This window comes from Zootoca vivipara, chromosome 8 (assembly GCF_965207765.1).
Source record: "Zootoca vivipara chromosome 8, rZooViv2.hap1.1, whole genome shotgun sequence".
Taxonomy (NCBI): Eukaryota; Metazoa; Chordata; class Lepidosauria; order Squamata; family Lacertidae; genus Zootoca; species Zootoca vivipara.
The window spans coordinates 54,782,355-54,799,700 of NC_142591.1; the positions used below are offsets into that span (position 1 = coordinate 54,782,355).

The following is a 17,346-nucleotide window of genomic DNA, read 5'->3' on the forward strand; positions in this document are numbered from 1 at the left end:
ATCATGCAGTTCAAGGACTCACACAGCTCAAGAAAGCAGGAGTCATAAAGAAGGGGAGGAAATCCTACCTCCTCCTAACAAAAACTACAACTTTGAACAGTATAAGGAAATGATAGAAAAGAAAAAAGACTCCTGCAGCCCACTACCTAAGGTGGGGCCTGCTGACCTATCACTGGGAATGGAAAACTACATTTCAGGTGAGTGAAACTGTACTTTTCTCCATTTCCAGTTACAGGTTAGCAGGATGGGATGTGCAATAGCTAACTTCCCTAGAGTGGGCTACAGCTGCAGGAGCTAGGGGTTAGGACCTGCTGCAGGACCCTCTGACTGAACACTGCCTCAGGTGAGGTGTATGTGTCCAAGCAGTATTGTCTGGTAAAATGCTAAGGCATGGCCCAGGTGGCTGTGTGGCAAATCTGCTGAAGGAGTGAGAGAGGAAAAGGTGGCCAAAGTGGCTGCAGACCTAGTGGAGTGGGCTGTGATATGCTGAGGAACATAGATCTTTTGGGCTTTGTATGCTAGCACTACACATGCCTTGATGTATCTGTAAAGAGTGGTTGTTGACACCTTTTTCCCCAGGGAGGGGGGGATGGAAGGAGACAAACATGCTCCTGGATTGTCTGTGTAGCTTTGGTTCTGGCTATATTGACCTTAGGGCTCTGCAAACATCTAGTGAGTGCCAGGCTATTTCCTTGGCGTATACCAGAGATGGGCAAAAGGTTGGTAAAATGATCTCCTGTTGAAGGTGGAAACGAGAGGTAACTTTGGGCAGAAAGGAGGGATCAATCCTGAGAACTACTCTGTTATTGTGGAAAATACAAAGATGTTTAGTGATAGAGAGTATGTTTAATTTGGAGACCTTGTGGGCAGAGGCAATAACAATGAGGAAAACCACGTTGAGAGACAGGGTTTGGAGAGAAACTGATCTGAGAGGTTCAAAGGGGGCCATTGCAGGGCAAAACAGACCCTGTGTAGATTCCATGAAGGGAATCTGTCAATAGTGGGGGGACAAATTAGTGCAGCACCTCTGAGGAAGCATTTTAGTAAGGAGTAAGAGGGACAGGAGTGCCTGGCACGCAATGGTCCATGGGGTCACGAAGAGTTGGACACGACTAAACAACAACAACAACAAGAGGGGAGGGGAGGAGAGCGTGACTTTGAAAGAATTGAGAAGAACGCTGCTGCCTGATGTTTCAGAGTATTAACTTCCAGACCTTTTTGTAGGCCTTCTTGGAGAAATTCCAGAATGGTGGAAATTCCAAGCTTGGTGGAGTACGACAGGAGGATAGCCTTCTAGTTGGCTTGGTAGATGCGTATTACAGCAGGTCTTTTGGAATAAAGAAAAATGTCTATCATTGCTGACAATAACTTTCTTTTTGTAAATGGGAGGGGGGGGGGTGGAAGAGAGATGCAGAGACTCAGGATTTTGTGAAACCAGGGTCAGGGTGGCCAAAATGGTGCAACAAGAATTACCCTGAACTTTCCTTCCTTGGTCTTGCATAGAACTTGTGGCAAAACAGGTGTTGGGGAAAATGCATAGCGTAGTCCCTGAGGCCAGGGCAAGATGAGCACCCTAGGCTTCTGCTTTCAGAGTGTGAAACCTGGTAAAGTAGCAAGGGAGCTGATTATTTCTTTCTGAGGTGAAGAGGTAGAGTTGGCACTGGCTGAAACAATTTTGGATGAGCTGGACTATTTGTAAATTCAGCTGCCACTCCACCTGATCCAACTTCTGAGCTTCCTGCTGAGCCAATCCACTTGGATGTGTAGGAGGCCTGAGATGTGCTCTGAAGTGAGAAACTGAAGGTTGACTTCCGCCCAATTCATTAGAGTTGAGCCTTGCTTGTTGATATTCCATTTGGCTGTGGTGTTGTCTGTTCAGATAAGGAAGGGGAAGATGGCTTGGGAAGTGCTGGAGAGTCAGATGAGCAGCCCTGAGTTCCAGCCAGTTGATGTTCATTGTTACTTCTGCTGGTGACCACTGACCTTAGATCGAAACATCCTGGCAACAGACTTCCTAGCCTGTAAGTCCCCAGAAACTAGGATAGAAACGGGTGGATCCACACTGGCAATGTTATTTTATTTATTTATTTAGAGCATTTCTACCCCACTCGTTAGCCAAAAAAGCTCCCAGAGCACTTACATGGATAAGGAATGAAAAACTCTAACTAAGCTATCTATACTATTAAAGTACTATGGTAAGTAAAAGAAGGGAAAGAATGAATAAACCAGGAGCTAATGGTAACTGGCTGACCTTGACGAAGACAGGAGCAGAACTGCATGATGGGAGCCCTACCTCTCAAAAGGCGGCTGCTTGCCTTCAGTCATGGGGAGAAACCATCAACACATCCTGCTGACCTGTAACTGAGACTGGTAAAATAAAGGTGTACTGCACAAAACATTGCAATTTAAAATACAATCTGAAAAAAGTTGCTTGCAAGCATTCCTAACAGGCCAGAGAAAAGCTGAAAATCAAATTGGATATATACTGGAATATTTCTATACATTGCTGGTCTAAAATAAAATTTGAAAAAGACTTGTACAGTGTCCTTTTATCTCACTTAAGTACTAACATGCCGATATGGAAGTGTTATGTTGCATGTGATATCCTGCAGTGTAAATACTTTAAACGTCCGTTAAATTGCCAAAATCAATTTAAGAACTTTATATATACTTTACGTTTACCAAATATATGCCAATACATTTTCCCATACAGTGGTGCCTCGCTAGACGAAATTAATTCGTTCCACGGGTCTTTTCTTATAGCGAAAAATTCGTCTAGCGAATCCCATAGGAATGCATCGAATTTTTTTTTTAAAAAAATTTGCCCATAGGAACACATTAATTGAATTTCAATGCATTCCTATGGGAAACCGCGATTCGCTAGACGAATTTTTCGTAAAACGCATTCATCTAGCGAGGCAAGCTCTGCTCGAAAAATCCTTTCGTTAAGCGGAAATTTTGTTAAGCAGGGCATTCATTAAGTGAGGCACCACTGTACCATGGAAGTCAGCCCATATGGGCTGCCTATAAATTATATAAACATATATTTCAGGGTGTTAGATCAAAAGGAGAAGGACTGGATCCTATGGGGCTATTCCATGACAGGAAGGACATGCTAGGATTCAATCCACCTCCTTGGGTCTAATCCAAAACAATTATTTCTTAATCCACAACTTCCGTTTTATATGTTAGCACTAGAGATTTATGTATGACCTGAAAAACAGCTTGCCATCTAGATAATTGTCATCTTCTATTAATCTCAAACAAGGGTTATCTAGTAGTATCTATTCTGAGGTACAAAAATCTATACAAGGAACATAAACATGAAGACAAGATTGGTAGCTCAAAGGAAGATACTTTTAGTTTCTCTAAATTCAGGTCCCTCATATAACCCAATTGACTGCAAAGAGGACTTCATGTGCATGGAACAGAATTTCCAAACCCCAAAGTTTCCAAATATAATTCATCCAGAAGCTTAATTTATTTTCACTGATCCTGTTGCACCATATTCTAGATGTGCTTTCTATGATTCAATGATAGTGATACTGTTAAAGATCTTATGTTAGGTACTGCATCGCATGATAGTGCATCAGAAGGAGGAAGTGCTGCTATGAATGTATACATCATCTAAGTATTTCACAACAGAAGAATCTCAACTTACTTTGGATCAGGTGGACCATCAGACAGAGGCTTCATAGAGAGTTTACACAGTGACCTGAATACTAGGAAGGCATCCTTTTGCAAGATGTGGGAAAATTTAGCACCAGGCGTAGGTCCTGAAGAATTTCCAGATTCCTAAAGAAATTAACATGTTTTAATAAGCCATTTAGCACTAAGCAGGAGTAGCATGTACAGAGTAATACCAAGCTTGGGGATAGAAGGATATGATAAAATATTTGCTAGCAAATAATGCAGCAGTTATTACGGTGATTTTCAAAGTCAGCTGTCATGCTCAAAAATCACAGGTCTAACATTTTTTAAGCTGATTGGTTCAAAAAGTCAATTAACACCACATTCTTCAATGATAGTAATCAGAGATATACCATTTTGGCTCCTGGAAAATTATAGTCAACAAATCAGGAATCAGCCTTTGTGTTATGGACTCCTAGAAACTCAAAGAGCTCAAGAGTGACTTTGAGAGTGACTGGTTTTTGTTTTTTTTTAACTGATTAGCTACCAATTGATACAACTGAAATTACTATAAAAATGAAAGCTATCAATCCATGCTGTTGTAAATCCAAGAGTCAAAGATTATTCCTGCATTTTTTTTACTGCACTATCATACATAATCTTGGCCTAGGACATAGTAATAATCTTTGTCATAAAGTATTTGTACTACAGAATTTTGCCAGGTCTCTTTACACAGCATTTACCAGATTACCTTCTATTTAAATTGTAATCTGACATAAGTATATTCAAAAGGTGTTCTGGGTTTAAGACTAAGCATATATGCCTATACCTGAGTGTCATTGGAAGAGACTGATAACCTGTCATCAGGTAAAGATGGTGTATAAACAACAGAAATAGGTGTCCCTGGAATTCCATTTGCCTGGATGTTTTCACTGTCACTTCCATCTTCTGAAGTCCCCATTGGTCCATCAATCATAACCTTTTCAGCAGTTCTTTGTCCTACATCTACAGGATAAAAGAACCATGTAATAAAAAACATGAAATTTAAAAGGAATTGATAATATGGTGTATTAATATTATTGGCAGAATAAAATGTCAAATGTACATTGTCAAATACAAGACCAGAAGATTTTCAGCCTGACAACAGATAGCCTTGGTTATATAAAATTAGTGTCAAAAAGACATTACATTTTCGATATTAAAACACCTGGCTGAGAAAGTATCACATTCACCAGGACAAAGAGTTTAATGTTAGCACCTAAGAATTAAAACAAACGTTCAGCTTTGCTGACAGTAACTCCAGGAAACTAGCTTAATGAGCTACCTAGAGATAATGTGGGTTTTATAATATTAGTCTATTGAATTATGACTAACTCATACATTATTTGTTATGGCAGTCTTTATAATAAACTATTAATTTTTCAGCACTAAACAGGGCCAAGAACCCCAAAATTTATAGTATTTTCTCAGCTCTGATCAAATATTTTAATAAAGTGTCACAACTAATAAACATCTCATTAAGTTTCTCAGGACAGAAAGAAAACCTGCTGTGAAGAGCTCACACAGAAGGAGTGAAAAATATATAGAAATAAGTTGTCAAATCCTGATAACTCAAACTAGGTCAACTCATTAGCTCAATAAAAATTTTCCTTCAGTAGCACCTAGTTGGACTTTAAGGTGCTACTGAAGGAATTTTTTTATTTTGCTTCGACGCAGACCAACACGGCTACCTACGTGTCATTAGCTCAAGTATCACTTGAAATTTCCCTTTAACAGAAACACAACTGCCCCAAAACATTTTTCTGCTTGCCTTACTAATACGAACACCAGTGCAGCTAAAAACAGGTGATGCTGTAGAAACAACTGAGATATGACTAAATTAAAGTGTCATTTAATTCTTCATTTTCCACTGATTACCAGTATATTTCTTTAATAAACCAAAGTTCTATAAGAGAGGTTTAAGGAATCAGCAATGACTGGAAGACATAATTGGCTGCAAGACAAAATCTCAGGCTCAATTCAAACATAATGATCTCAATGTAAGAAACCATGGTTTTATTAAACCAGATTTCATATCCAGTTTGTATGTAATAGGAAACTGTTATTTAAACAACCTTGCAAAGTATTCTACTACAGTGTCCTGGTTCACACATAAAGTTAAGTCAAATCTTGGTTAAACACGAATCAGCAAATGTGTGGGTTCCTGGAGGGGAGATCAGGGCCATTTTATTCCTCCACGGTCATTTTGCTGCTATACTGTGCTAAGTCATGGTTTGGCTTAAAGTGTTGTCTGTACCAAGGCTTACGGTGCAGCCCTACCAAACGACAAGCTATAAATTATAGGACAAATATTGGTTACATTTCATGGTTTGTCTGGAAAAGCAAATCCATGAGACTGGGAATGGACAATACATGATTTAGCTCATGATTTAGCTCAGCACAAAGGCAGAACAAGCGAGGAGAAGCAAAGCAGCTGCAATCTTTTTTTGATTCGTCATTTGCGCTCGTTTGCTGTAGTGTTACATGTGAAACAGACTAGAGTATGAGAAACAGGAGAGCATGCACAGGTACATCACTTGTTCTCATTCTGATAAATCATAATAAGACTGATACTGTTTACATATGAACTAGACCTCAGTAATGCACAATATTTTAAGTGAAGGTTAAGTCTACATTATCATTTTACTTAAAGCCCAACTTCTTGCCCTACACACAAAGGAATTTTACCACTACTTCCTTCTACTAAGTTCCTGCAAGTCCCTTCTCAATTCAGCAATACACTTTAAAGGTAAGTATAGTACCTCCTCCTACTACTATGTTCACCATTTCTTGGACTATACTTTGTACAATATCCTGTGCCGTTTCTTCATATTGATTGCTTTCTCCATCGTATGGCCCTGTATCATTTTTAGACAGAGCTACAAAATAAAAACAGAAAATCTATTACTCAAAATATATCAGGATTCCATTAGAGTCAGTTTTATTACTTTATAAAGAAATAGCTCTTAAACAGAATTGATAGTTATCCATTGCATTTATTTAATCTGAGCGGCTGGCAATTACCTAGAAAACAAGTAGAATGTCAACTGTGACTACAACATAGCTTTGTAAATAATCAATAAACCTTATAACACCACCTGCTAGCAATCCACACGTTACTTTAGCGAAATGAAAAAGCAGTAATTATTTATCAAGAATTCATACCCTCTTTCACCCCACTATGACAAGAAAAAGACACCCATTATTACTTTCTGCTGCTGTTGCTTGGTCAGCTTCAGTCTGTTCATTTTCTGCACTGGAAATATCAGATCCATTTTCTGCTTCTGTGCCTTCTTGAAGGCTTTTGTCCACATCATTTGCATGATGGTCCAAGTCCCCTTCATGATCCTGGGAGAGCTGATCAATAGTCTGCTCTGAAATATGTCTCAATTGAGGTGATTCAGGCTCATGATGGCTTAAGGGCGACTGCTGTAGATGGTGCTGCTGCCGATGTCTCTCTTTCTCCATTTGCTTGGCTTCTTGAAGCTGTGAAATAAGAAAATAAATAAATACAGTATTAAAGAAAATCTCTTCTGTCAGAACAACTATGCCTGCTCCTCTACACACCAGATGGTATGAAACGTTAATATCCATAAATTTAAAGATGCACAATTCAGGGCTTCTTTCAATTTTTCTGGTCTTCAGTTGTATTCTATACATGAAATTCACACACAAGTTAAATTGTTTGTCTTTCACTGGACTATTATTTCAAACTAAACAACATGGACATAGCTGGCAAACCAATCCAAGTGTTGCATAGGAATACTAGAAATTAAATATGCATTTGAAATCAATATCAATTTGAAATGCAAACATACTTACTGCTTGGTTTTCCATACGTGCAAATATAACATTCAGCATTTGTGTGAGAGTAGCCTTGGCTGTGGTTTGATTTATGAGATTTTTGCTTGCAAGATAGATATTGTAACATGTTCTTACAGCTTGCAGCACTGTCCCTTCGTGAATCTCTATGTGTTGAGAAGTTACTGCTGTGAGTAGAGCCTAAAAATAAATAAAAATAAAGTTAGGACTGTAATTAGCAATTGAAAATACTGAGGCTCTCACCTCATTTAAACATGCTTAACGTTTACCCTGTTTTATGAATGTGCAGTTTTAAGTTACAGTGGCAAATCCAGACTGCTGCCATGCCATCATCATATATATGAAGACCAGGACACACATGGTAAGTGCATTTAAAGGAGATGGATCTTATACAAGTGGCTCCTATAACCATTTAAATAGGACCTTTGTACACAAGGAAGCATGCACATATCATTTTCTCCTTACTGCTGCAATTAACCAATGGTGTGATTGTGCATTTAATGATCTTATTCATTAAACATTTATCTCTGTCTTTCCATTGAATAAGGACAATGTACCTAGTTAATGGAAGAACTGAGTGCCTGAAATGTTAAATAGCATGTTTCAGGGAAACTGGAAAAATCCATGTCCAGAACAAGGAAGGAAAATGCAGTTTGTCAATCAAGGCACTGAACCTCCAACTCAACCTTGCATAACTACTGAATGTGCATTTCAGACATAAATTGTTCAAGAATAATTCTTATTTACTAACCCACTTTTAGCACTCATTTCAAAGAGGCCACTATGTGGAATGAAAGGTTCCAGTCAACAAGCCTTCTTCCTGATGATACCTGGCTCCTGAGCGCAGATTAGTTCCACAGTAAATCCCACATACTCACTATCAACTTTATAAAGGTCTTTACAGTCTGTGTGTGATGTTCCTCACTCTAAACATGTATGTCCTATAAATTTTAATTAAAGCAACTACATGATGCGAGGGGAGGGAAAAGGATTCATGAAATTATTTCTCTCATATTCCACCCAAATGACTGCTTAGTTGTAGCTGTCAATTCCAATCACCTTTCTGCAGGTCCAAACCTATTAGATAGGGCCCTGAAAAAGCAATTCTATTTCTGTTAACAATAAAATGTTTTTGTGAAACTGATAAGCAACACTGAATGAATATTATTGTTGTCCAATTAAGGTACTAACTCGTTAAACAAACTATTACATGTTTACAGCTTCAGCTCTTGTTCAACATGCTTGAATTGCAAGTCACTGTCTTGGGCGTAGAACTAATTTCAACAGCAAACTCTAATGAGAGCTAATGATCAGTTGACATCAGATTACCTTTATAATTTGTAGCTGAACCCCCTCGTCTGTCTGAGGACCTTGAAAGCAGCCACATATTGTTTCAATAATTCTATCAATCAATTTTTTCCCAGGTGCTGTACTATCTGGAGCACTGCCAGTTAAATGTCCATAAGCTATAAGTTTCTGGGGAGTAAAGCAAAAATACAACTGAACAAGCCATCTTAACACATTATTATATTTTGTACCATGCAGGTTAATTCTCATTGACAGTAACATTGCAGAGTATTAGATTTCTTAAAATCCTGGAGTACACTTGAGATGAGAGGGAAAACAGATCCAAGCGGGAACTAGCAAGACAGTGGTGCAATGTGCATTCCATCACCAGTGCAGTTTACAGTGACCGTCTTTTACTGTGGCATTTGAACTAGGGCAAGTAATGGTTACCACTGCATATAGTTTGTCTCCAAATGACAACCAGAAACTCTAGTTCAAAGTGGGTTCATTATTTCATGTTTATTAAAACATAGCAGAAAAACTGTTGGCCCAAAAGAAGAAGTAGGGAAGCACATTGGTGTGTAAAGGATGGAGGAAACACGAGACATCAATAGCACATTCCCCAGGACTAAACAATAGATTAACCATTACATCTGAACCAGGCGAGTGAGCAGTCCAATTGTCTTCTAATAAAGATTCTTAGCAAGGCAATCTACCTTTAAAACAAACAATTTCTCTATGCTGAAATTTTATGAAACAACCTAAACCTCTCTAGTTGTACTGTGTTAGTAATGAATGTTCTATGGAAACAATGTTCTAGGGAAACAACTATATTTCCTTCCTTTATAAAAGGAAACCACAAATTTAAGAAAAAAAGTTAATGGCATGTAATTCAATACAGACCTGCAAACAATCCAATGACGTACTAACAATTCTTGGACACTTGGACTGGCATGCCAATTCAAATGGTAAGAAGTACTTGTCTGCCTCAATAAAGCTTGTTTTTGATTTCACAGGTGGAAGAGTGCTTGAACCAGCCTTTGCTTCTCCATGAGGAGGACTGAATAGGAAGATCCAATTAGAATGGCAGTTAACAGCAAAACAATTTAATATGAACATAGACACATCTACAGTTGACCACCATGTATTTGATTATGTTGAGTTTTTCTCTTTTAACAGTCAAAAATTCATCTTACCAATTAAAACTGATCCGAAATAAAGACAGAAATTAGCAAAAGTATGCTATGAAGTCAAGACAAATGTAACAATTTGCAATGAACACAGCAACAAGTTATGGATTTTAGCAGGCTTTCAAAGAAAATATGTATTAGTTGGAGTCAGCTAACTCATTGGCTGGTTGTGCGTGCTGGTTTGGATGTGAAATGGATTTTGTCCTCCATATGAATAACAGGCACCTCAATATGGATAAAGGATAAAGTAAAGAGTTACATATAAATTAATGTTTCTTAAGAGCTAGGATTTAAAAAGATGTGTACCATCATTTACACTGTACTGTACTTGTGCAGGAACATGTAACAGCATCCAGTTGGTTTTTTTCAATTCATTTGATCATGATCAAAGACAATGATGTTTGCCCTCCAGTAAATTAGGACTAACTGCTTTTCAGTATTTAAGTAATGATTTCATGACAGGTAAGGTTGGATTTTGCACACAAAATCCAGCTATCTATTATTGAGTGAAGGCTTTTGCATTCCTCCTAAGAACAAACATATATATTGCAAGACCATTCCAGTACCTAACTTAGGATATCCACCCAATTGTGCAATGAGACTTCCCTCTCCCTCCTCTTTCCTATAAACCCCATTAATCTCTAAATGCACTGTGGGGGTTTCCCAACCCTCTGGAGCACATTGGGGGGGCAGGAGGGAAGAAAGGAAGGGGAAGTTCACATGACATTGGATGTAAGCTTTCATGCTTTTTCTACAATTTTGGGTGAAATTTACCAATTCCATTTTAAGTTGGCACCCCACTCCCTTATTAACAACTTCTACTTATGGATTAGAAGCACTTTTTTCAATATTAGTAGGAGTGTAGTTCCTTTCTGGGATGCGGGTGGCGCTGCGGATTAAACCACAGAGCCTAGGGCTTGCCGATCAGAAGGTCAGTGGTTCAAATCCCCGCGACAGGTGAGCTCCCGTTGCTCGGTCCCTGCTTCTGCTAACCTAGCAGTTCGAAAGCACGCCATAGTGCTAGTAGATAAATAGGTGGGAAGGTAAACGACGTTTCCATGCGCTGCTCTGGTTCGCCAGAAAGCAGCTCAGTCATGCTCGCCACGACCTGGAAGCTGCACGCCGGCTCCCTTGGCCAATAAAGCAAGATGAGTGCCACAACCCCAGAGTTGCCTGTGACTAGACCTAATGGTCAGGGGCCCCTTTACTCTTTACCTAGTTCCTTTCTATGATAACCAATAATCAGACTTGTGACATGGTATTTGTATTTGTGGTTACAGGTAGGTAGCCGTGTTGGTCTGGATCGAAGTAAAATAAAAAAAATTCCTTCAGTAGCACCTTAAAGACCAACTAAGTTTTTATTTTGGTATGAGCTTTCGTGTGCATGCACACTTCTTCAGATACAGTGAATCTGAAGAAGTGTGCATGCACACGAAAGCTCATACCAAAATAAAAACTTAGTTTGTATTTGTGGTATTGTAAATACTGCTATAGCATGTGTCTTCAGTCTGTTCCTGTACATACTGTTCTTTAATAAGCTTGGAAAGAGAGGCTATATATTAATACTGCCATCATTTTACAGTAAGGAATACCTATATGGGTTGAAACGTGTCCAGTTTAGTTTTCTAACTACATATTTCACTGTTATACCTGTTAGATCATTATTATATACTGCCTCTGGATTACTGCTAGGAGGCATTTTGGTTCAGTTTATACATCCTGTGTGTTTATATTGAATGTTACTTTGCGATTTAAGAATTGTTTCCTTAATTGCTATGCTTATTGCCATTTGGTTAAGGATTTCATTTTGTACCTTCATGCTTTAGAACCCTGTGACATGAGAATCTTTTTAGTTCTTTGCTGTTTCCCTTTATATGTGCTCCTTTACCATGTTTCATTTGCATGTGCAGGGGAGGACTGTTTTATAGACTTGCAATTAAATTTTTGGTCCAATCACCATCTGAAAAGTAACAATTTTGTTTAGGGCTTGCTTGCTTTTTAAAATTTGAAAGAGCTACAATGTTCCCTTCATACTAGGTGCCTATAGGGAGGTCCTGTGTCAGAAGGGCAAATGTGATGAGACCAAGTTTTACATCTCAAGACTGTTCTGAAGCCATGAAATGTCTAACAAAGCATGAAAAACTTGTTTCTCACCAAGGATGCTTATACTCTTAATTATTCTTAACAGCATGCTGACATACTTTACACGTTTTCCAAGTGTAAACTGAAGTCAGAGTGATTAGCAAGAAAGTGCTCTAAAAATTAATTTGTACACTACAAGTAAAAGTTTTTAATTTCTACAAGTTACAAAAAAGTATGCAGTGAACTTCATACACTCCAGGCATGGTTACTTAGTGAGAAAACATATAGTGGTACTTCAGTTTAAGAACAGTCTGGTTTAAGAACGATTTGGTTTACAAATTCCGCTAAACCGGAAATAGTGTCCCGGTTTGAGAACTTTACCTCGATCTAAGAGCGGAATCCAGCGGTGGGAAGCCTCATTAGGGAAAGTGCGCATTGGTTTAAGAACGGTTTTGGTTTAAGAACGGACTTCCGAAATGGATTAAGTTTGTAACCCAAGGTACCACTGTAGTTCATAAAGCCCCCCCCCCCAAGGTACAATGACAACTGACTTCATCTCTGTACAAATGATGCTGAATGTATTTTCAGAGCAATTAATCATGATTAATAAAGAAAAAAGTACCTTTGTTTTCCAGTTTCTGCTTTTATTTCCTCTGCAGAAAAAATGAAATAAAAACTTGTTTTACAAACATTACAGAAACGCTAACATAAATAAACTAACATTAAATTACATTAAACTAAAATTTATAAACATTTATAAATATTGTTCTACATTTCCAGTGTTGCTCAACTGCCAAAGAACACATTAGGATCATATTACTATACAGTATATACACATGCATATACCACAGTATGATTCAGCCCACTTCAATCACAATTTAAAATTAAATCATGAATATAAGTCTCAAGATAAACTGAAAAAGAATGTCTTACTGCTTACAAGCAATGTAGACGGAACCTTGAAAACCCATAGCATTCATGGACAAGATGTAAAACAATTTGTATTATGTGCTTTTGAAAGAAAAAAAATCCTTAAGAAATCTTGTTCAGAAGGTGAATAATTAGGCAAGACTTCTCTCCCAACCCTCCAAGCACAAGTGTTTTCCAGTCTGAAATTACGGTAAGTAATTTATACTGCACTACAAAACAACATTACTGAAGATTCTGGACAAATACACACACGTGTATAAACACACCCCGTACAGTTCTCACCATTGCCATAAGCAGACATCATACTGGGAAGTTTGAAGTAATTTTAATCTATTCACAACAGGCTAACTAGAAAATATATTCACAATAGACCATTTATTCATAAAGGGCTAGAACATCGGTTTATTGCCAATTTCATTGGAATTATGACTGAATTTTATGTATACTTCCTAGATTATAATAGAAAACTCCCCCAACCGTGCCACCAAATAGCTGTTCAAACTGCCAAATATTTCTATTTTTATTCTAATTTTTATAAATGTATATACTTCAGTTCTGGGGCAAACTGCAGCTCTTCAGACCTCTTCTCTATCTTGCCCTTGGGATTTTCCCCAGGCCACACCTCTCACCAGACCTATTTCATACCATTGAACGTTTTTGCCTGGCTGGTATGTGTCCTTGAACTTGGGTAACGCCTGATGGTTGTCTGAATTTTATGGAGCTGGAAGTGATATTTACTAACAGGAAATTCAGGAAATTCATATCAGTGGCATTGATACTCTTGCACTGCAGGAGACTGGAATAGATGACCGTCAGGGTCTCTTCCAATTCTACAATGTCACCTTCACACATTGATTATCAGACCTCCAGAAAACATTTGTGGAACCAAAAGAGACTGCAGAAGAAGCAATAAGACCAAAGTTAATCAGCCTTCCAGCAAAACACACAAAATATTGGATTAACAGGCAAAAAGCTAATTTTAATAAAATTACAGCACACAGAGCATTTTACCCTCTGTGTGCCATATTTTCAAGCCTATTCAAGGAGCTTTCTGAGCCATCATGTTTTATGCATTCTCAAAGAGGTGGTCTAGCTTTCAAATAGCTTGAATCTATGGATTGCATTCAGTGGCTATGGTACAACTGCTTATGCTGCAGGCAGGTAAGCACCTAACAGGCATGTCATGACTTGTCATGAACATTCTTTGTAGTTCAATACTGCATTCTCATGGGTTCTCAAGGTTTCAAGGATGCAGCTTAATACTGGCATCTTAAGTGTGAGAGTATGAGGATTATCCCAAACAAGTGTTTTCCATAGCATATGTGTTCTACATATGGGAAGTGAGAAACCATGCAGTAAAACATTTTCCCATAATTATTCTCCAGCAAGTAATATTACAGTGTGAGAAGCAATATTACAGTGTGATAAAGAACAAGTTTTACAACAAAGGTCGTAGGATAAAAATGGTCAAACCTGCTGTGCAGGAAAGACAACTAGAGAAATAACCTGGTGTAAACAGACACTGAGCTAACCACAAAGAACAATGCCATTTGTTGGGCAAAGAATAGGGCCGGAAAATCAGACTAAAGTGCATTTCTTTATTGTTATTTTAGAATTGGGACCAAGCAAACAATTTCCCAAAGTTAAGAGCACTGACCTAAACACAAAGCACCATGCAGAACATAAGGATTTTTCAGCCCCTTGCACTCCATGAAAAACCATTTCTGTGGGTTAGGACAGGGGACCCCAGACTACGGCCCACACTGATTCCTGGACCATCCGTGGGCTGGATTTAGAAGGCGATTGGGCCGGATCTGGCCCCCGGGCCTTAGTTTGCCTACCCATGCTGTACACACCATGGGGCCATGCTTTGTGTACCTATCTCCTCCCAAATCCAACACTTTGCTAATTCAGAAGGAAAAAGGAAACTACCTTTCTCCCCTTACTTATGGGAATAGCTTGGGACTTTCAACTCCAACCTGCTCTGTGGACCACAGCAGTTCTGTGATGTGACATGGGAGATATATCCCATACAGGACTCTCTTGATCAAAGCAGCTGTTACTGCCAACATTTGGCAAGATGGGTCTTGGAAGCAAGTCCTCCCAGCCCACCAACTACCGTAACTGAATGCCTTATTCAGTTGCAGAAACATTCCTGTAAATGTGTCAAAAGAAGAAATTCACCCAACAATGTTTTGATCCCAGCAAATTCATTGTGAGAATTCCAAATTGAGGAAGTCAGGTTAAATGTCTATCAGCAAATCTTTGATCCAATGCCTCTATGACTATCCCGCCCGCCCCATGCAATCCACAGTGATAATAAAAAGGAATTGGTGAAAAGGATTTTCTCTCTGTGTATATGCAATTCTGAAATGATATGTCAGAACTCTTGTGGAAAGGTTAATGAAATGCCAGAAGCAGGCATTGGAGAAAATAATGGCAAAAGGCAGATCCCTTGTGGGAAGTTCTCATGGGCACTAGTAACAGTACAAAACATGCACTGTGCCTATTCGCAATGGAGCCCAATAAATAGTACAATGAATCAATAGGCCTAAAAAGATTCGTGCAAAACTCAGATGCTTCCTCAGCTACTCAGAATACACAAAATAACCTCCCAGTGTAAGGTATTATTCAAGGTTTTAACCATATCTTACTAAGATTTCAGCTCCACCCCCCACCCCACAACCAAAACCAGCCTGGATAGGCTGAGGGATGGAGCAGAAGGGTAGGTAGGAAGGAGGTGCCTAGTGCTTCCTTTTCTTGACATTTATTTTTCAGTTCAATATCACCATCTTGAAGCTACCCTGATGTTTGTGGGGCACTGGATATGTGGCATTTTTCTGAGCAGATAGGGAGGAAGCAGATACAATTTGGATAGATTTGAATCTTGGATCTCACAGACCTGGGGCTTGATATTCATGGACAAACCACCTTACTATGTGAACATTGTACAGGTAGTAAGAGCTTGGCTTGATTTTATTCAATATGCACAGTATGAACACAGCTTTCACCCATCAAGAGCACATGCAACAAGTGTGGGATGACACTTTCAATACATTACTTTATTGATGCTTGTGAAAACCTAGAGCTAGACTGAAACTATGTATTACTTAGAGATAAATCCAATAAGGATGGATGGGTGGGAATTTTACTTGTAGTTATTATGTAATTCTGTTTAAGTTTGATAAATCAACAAAATACACTTTTTTAAAAGATAGTTTCCCCAAAAAAACACATAGTAGAGGATTTCTCAGTTCAATATCTTAAATGTCAGAATATTAATGAAATCTGAGTCTTCACACAAGCACAAAAGGCTAATAATGTGTAGCTTTTAGTCCCAACTTCTAAATGAAGATTTACCAATACGTAAAGGGAGTATTGAAGATTGGTTGTGGGAAGTGGTGTAGGAGACAATGCAAAACGAGGTGGTTTCAGGTTAAGCAGCAAGACCAACTGCTGGGTCCCAAAGTCCAAATTTGATTAGTCAGAACTGGCACTCAGAATAAACCTGTCATAATAAACCTGCAGCCATAGAAGCATATTTCTATATGACAATATGCTTTTAAGTAATTTTGCATTGTTATAAACAATATTTAACTGCCTTGATTGCTGTGCTTGAAAGGCAATATATTTTTAAATACAGTAAAACAAAATCTCAAGAATCAATCAATCATATAGACTATGAAGTTTCAAGTTCCTTAGGTAAAAACTTTTTTAAAGTTACTAGGCTTGATTGAACTAAGCATTTTTGTTTAAACAGAGAAAATTACATAAACACATAACTCTGCCTCATATTAAAATCAAATGAACTTCAGCATGAGGCTTTTTGTGACCATTGTTTCAAAGCTTCAGCTCTCATTTTATGAAAGGGATGAGGTATCTCATAACCATCATATGGAAAAAGAGCAATTCTTTCTACATTAGTGAGATATTAGAAAGTAAAAGGAACCTGTTACAGTAACACAAAGAGGATAGTTGTCAATATATCTGAATGTCCAATTTCAAAATAAAGGAAAATCTACAAATATAAAAATCAACCTATACAACATAATTCTATAGAATTTAACTCAAGTAAATGAATTCATTGGGACTTACTCTTAGGTAATTGTGCAAAGAATCACAGCTTTAGTAACTAGCTTTCTCTGAGGCCAAGTGAAATCATGAATGTTATACTGTATTCATAAACTTTTATGAGTTCAGTCATCTTCCTAATGGAAACATATCTTTCATTACATCAGATATCACAAAAACTCATTTCTATTCCATCTTTGAACACTGAGCACTGCAGCAAATAGCGTTCTGTCTCTGCATAGGATTCAAATTATGAGCCAAAACACACTGAGTACCAGTGTTAGAAACTGAGATA

General features: G+C 38.2%; 1 protein-coding gene across 3 annotated transcripts in view; it reads right to left on the reverse strand.

The window, feature by feature from the left end:
* ARFGEF1 (ARF guanine nucleotide exchange factor 1) overlaps positions 1 to 17,346 on the reverse strand; it is a 65,368-nt gene that overhangs the window by 35,527 nt on the left and 12,495 nt on the right. For 2 of the 3 annotated variants that reach the window (XM_035125749.3, XM_035125747.3), the window contains exons 2-9: positions 12,673 to 12,703; positions 9,682 to 9,838; positions 8,821 to 8,967; positions 7,492 to 7,671; positions 6,879 to 7,155; positions 6,432 to 6,548; positions 4,460 to 4,635; positions 3,662 to 3,795 (exon numbers count right to left, since the gene is read on the reverse strand). In XM_035125749.3, the coding sequence (XP_034981640.3) occupies positions 3,662 to 3,795; positions 4,460 to 4,635; positions 6,432 to 6,548; positions 6,879 to 7,155; positions 7,492 to 7,671; positions 8,821 to 8,967; positions 9,682 to 9,838; positions 12,673 to 12,703 (1,219 nt within the window). The remainder of the gene's footprint in view (positions 1 to 3,661; positions 3,796 to 4,459; positions 4,636 to 6,431; positions 6,549 to 6,878; positions 7,156 to 7,491; positions 7,672 to 8,820; positions 8,968 to 9,681; positions 9,839 to 12,672; positions 12,704 to 17,346) is intronic. The other variant, XM_060277764.2, reaches the window with a different exon arrangement.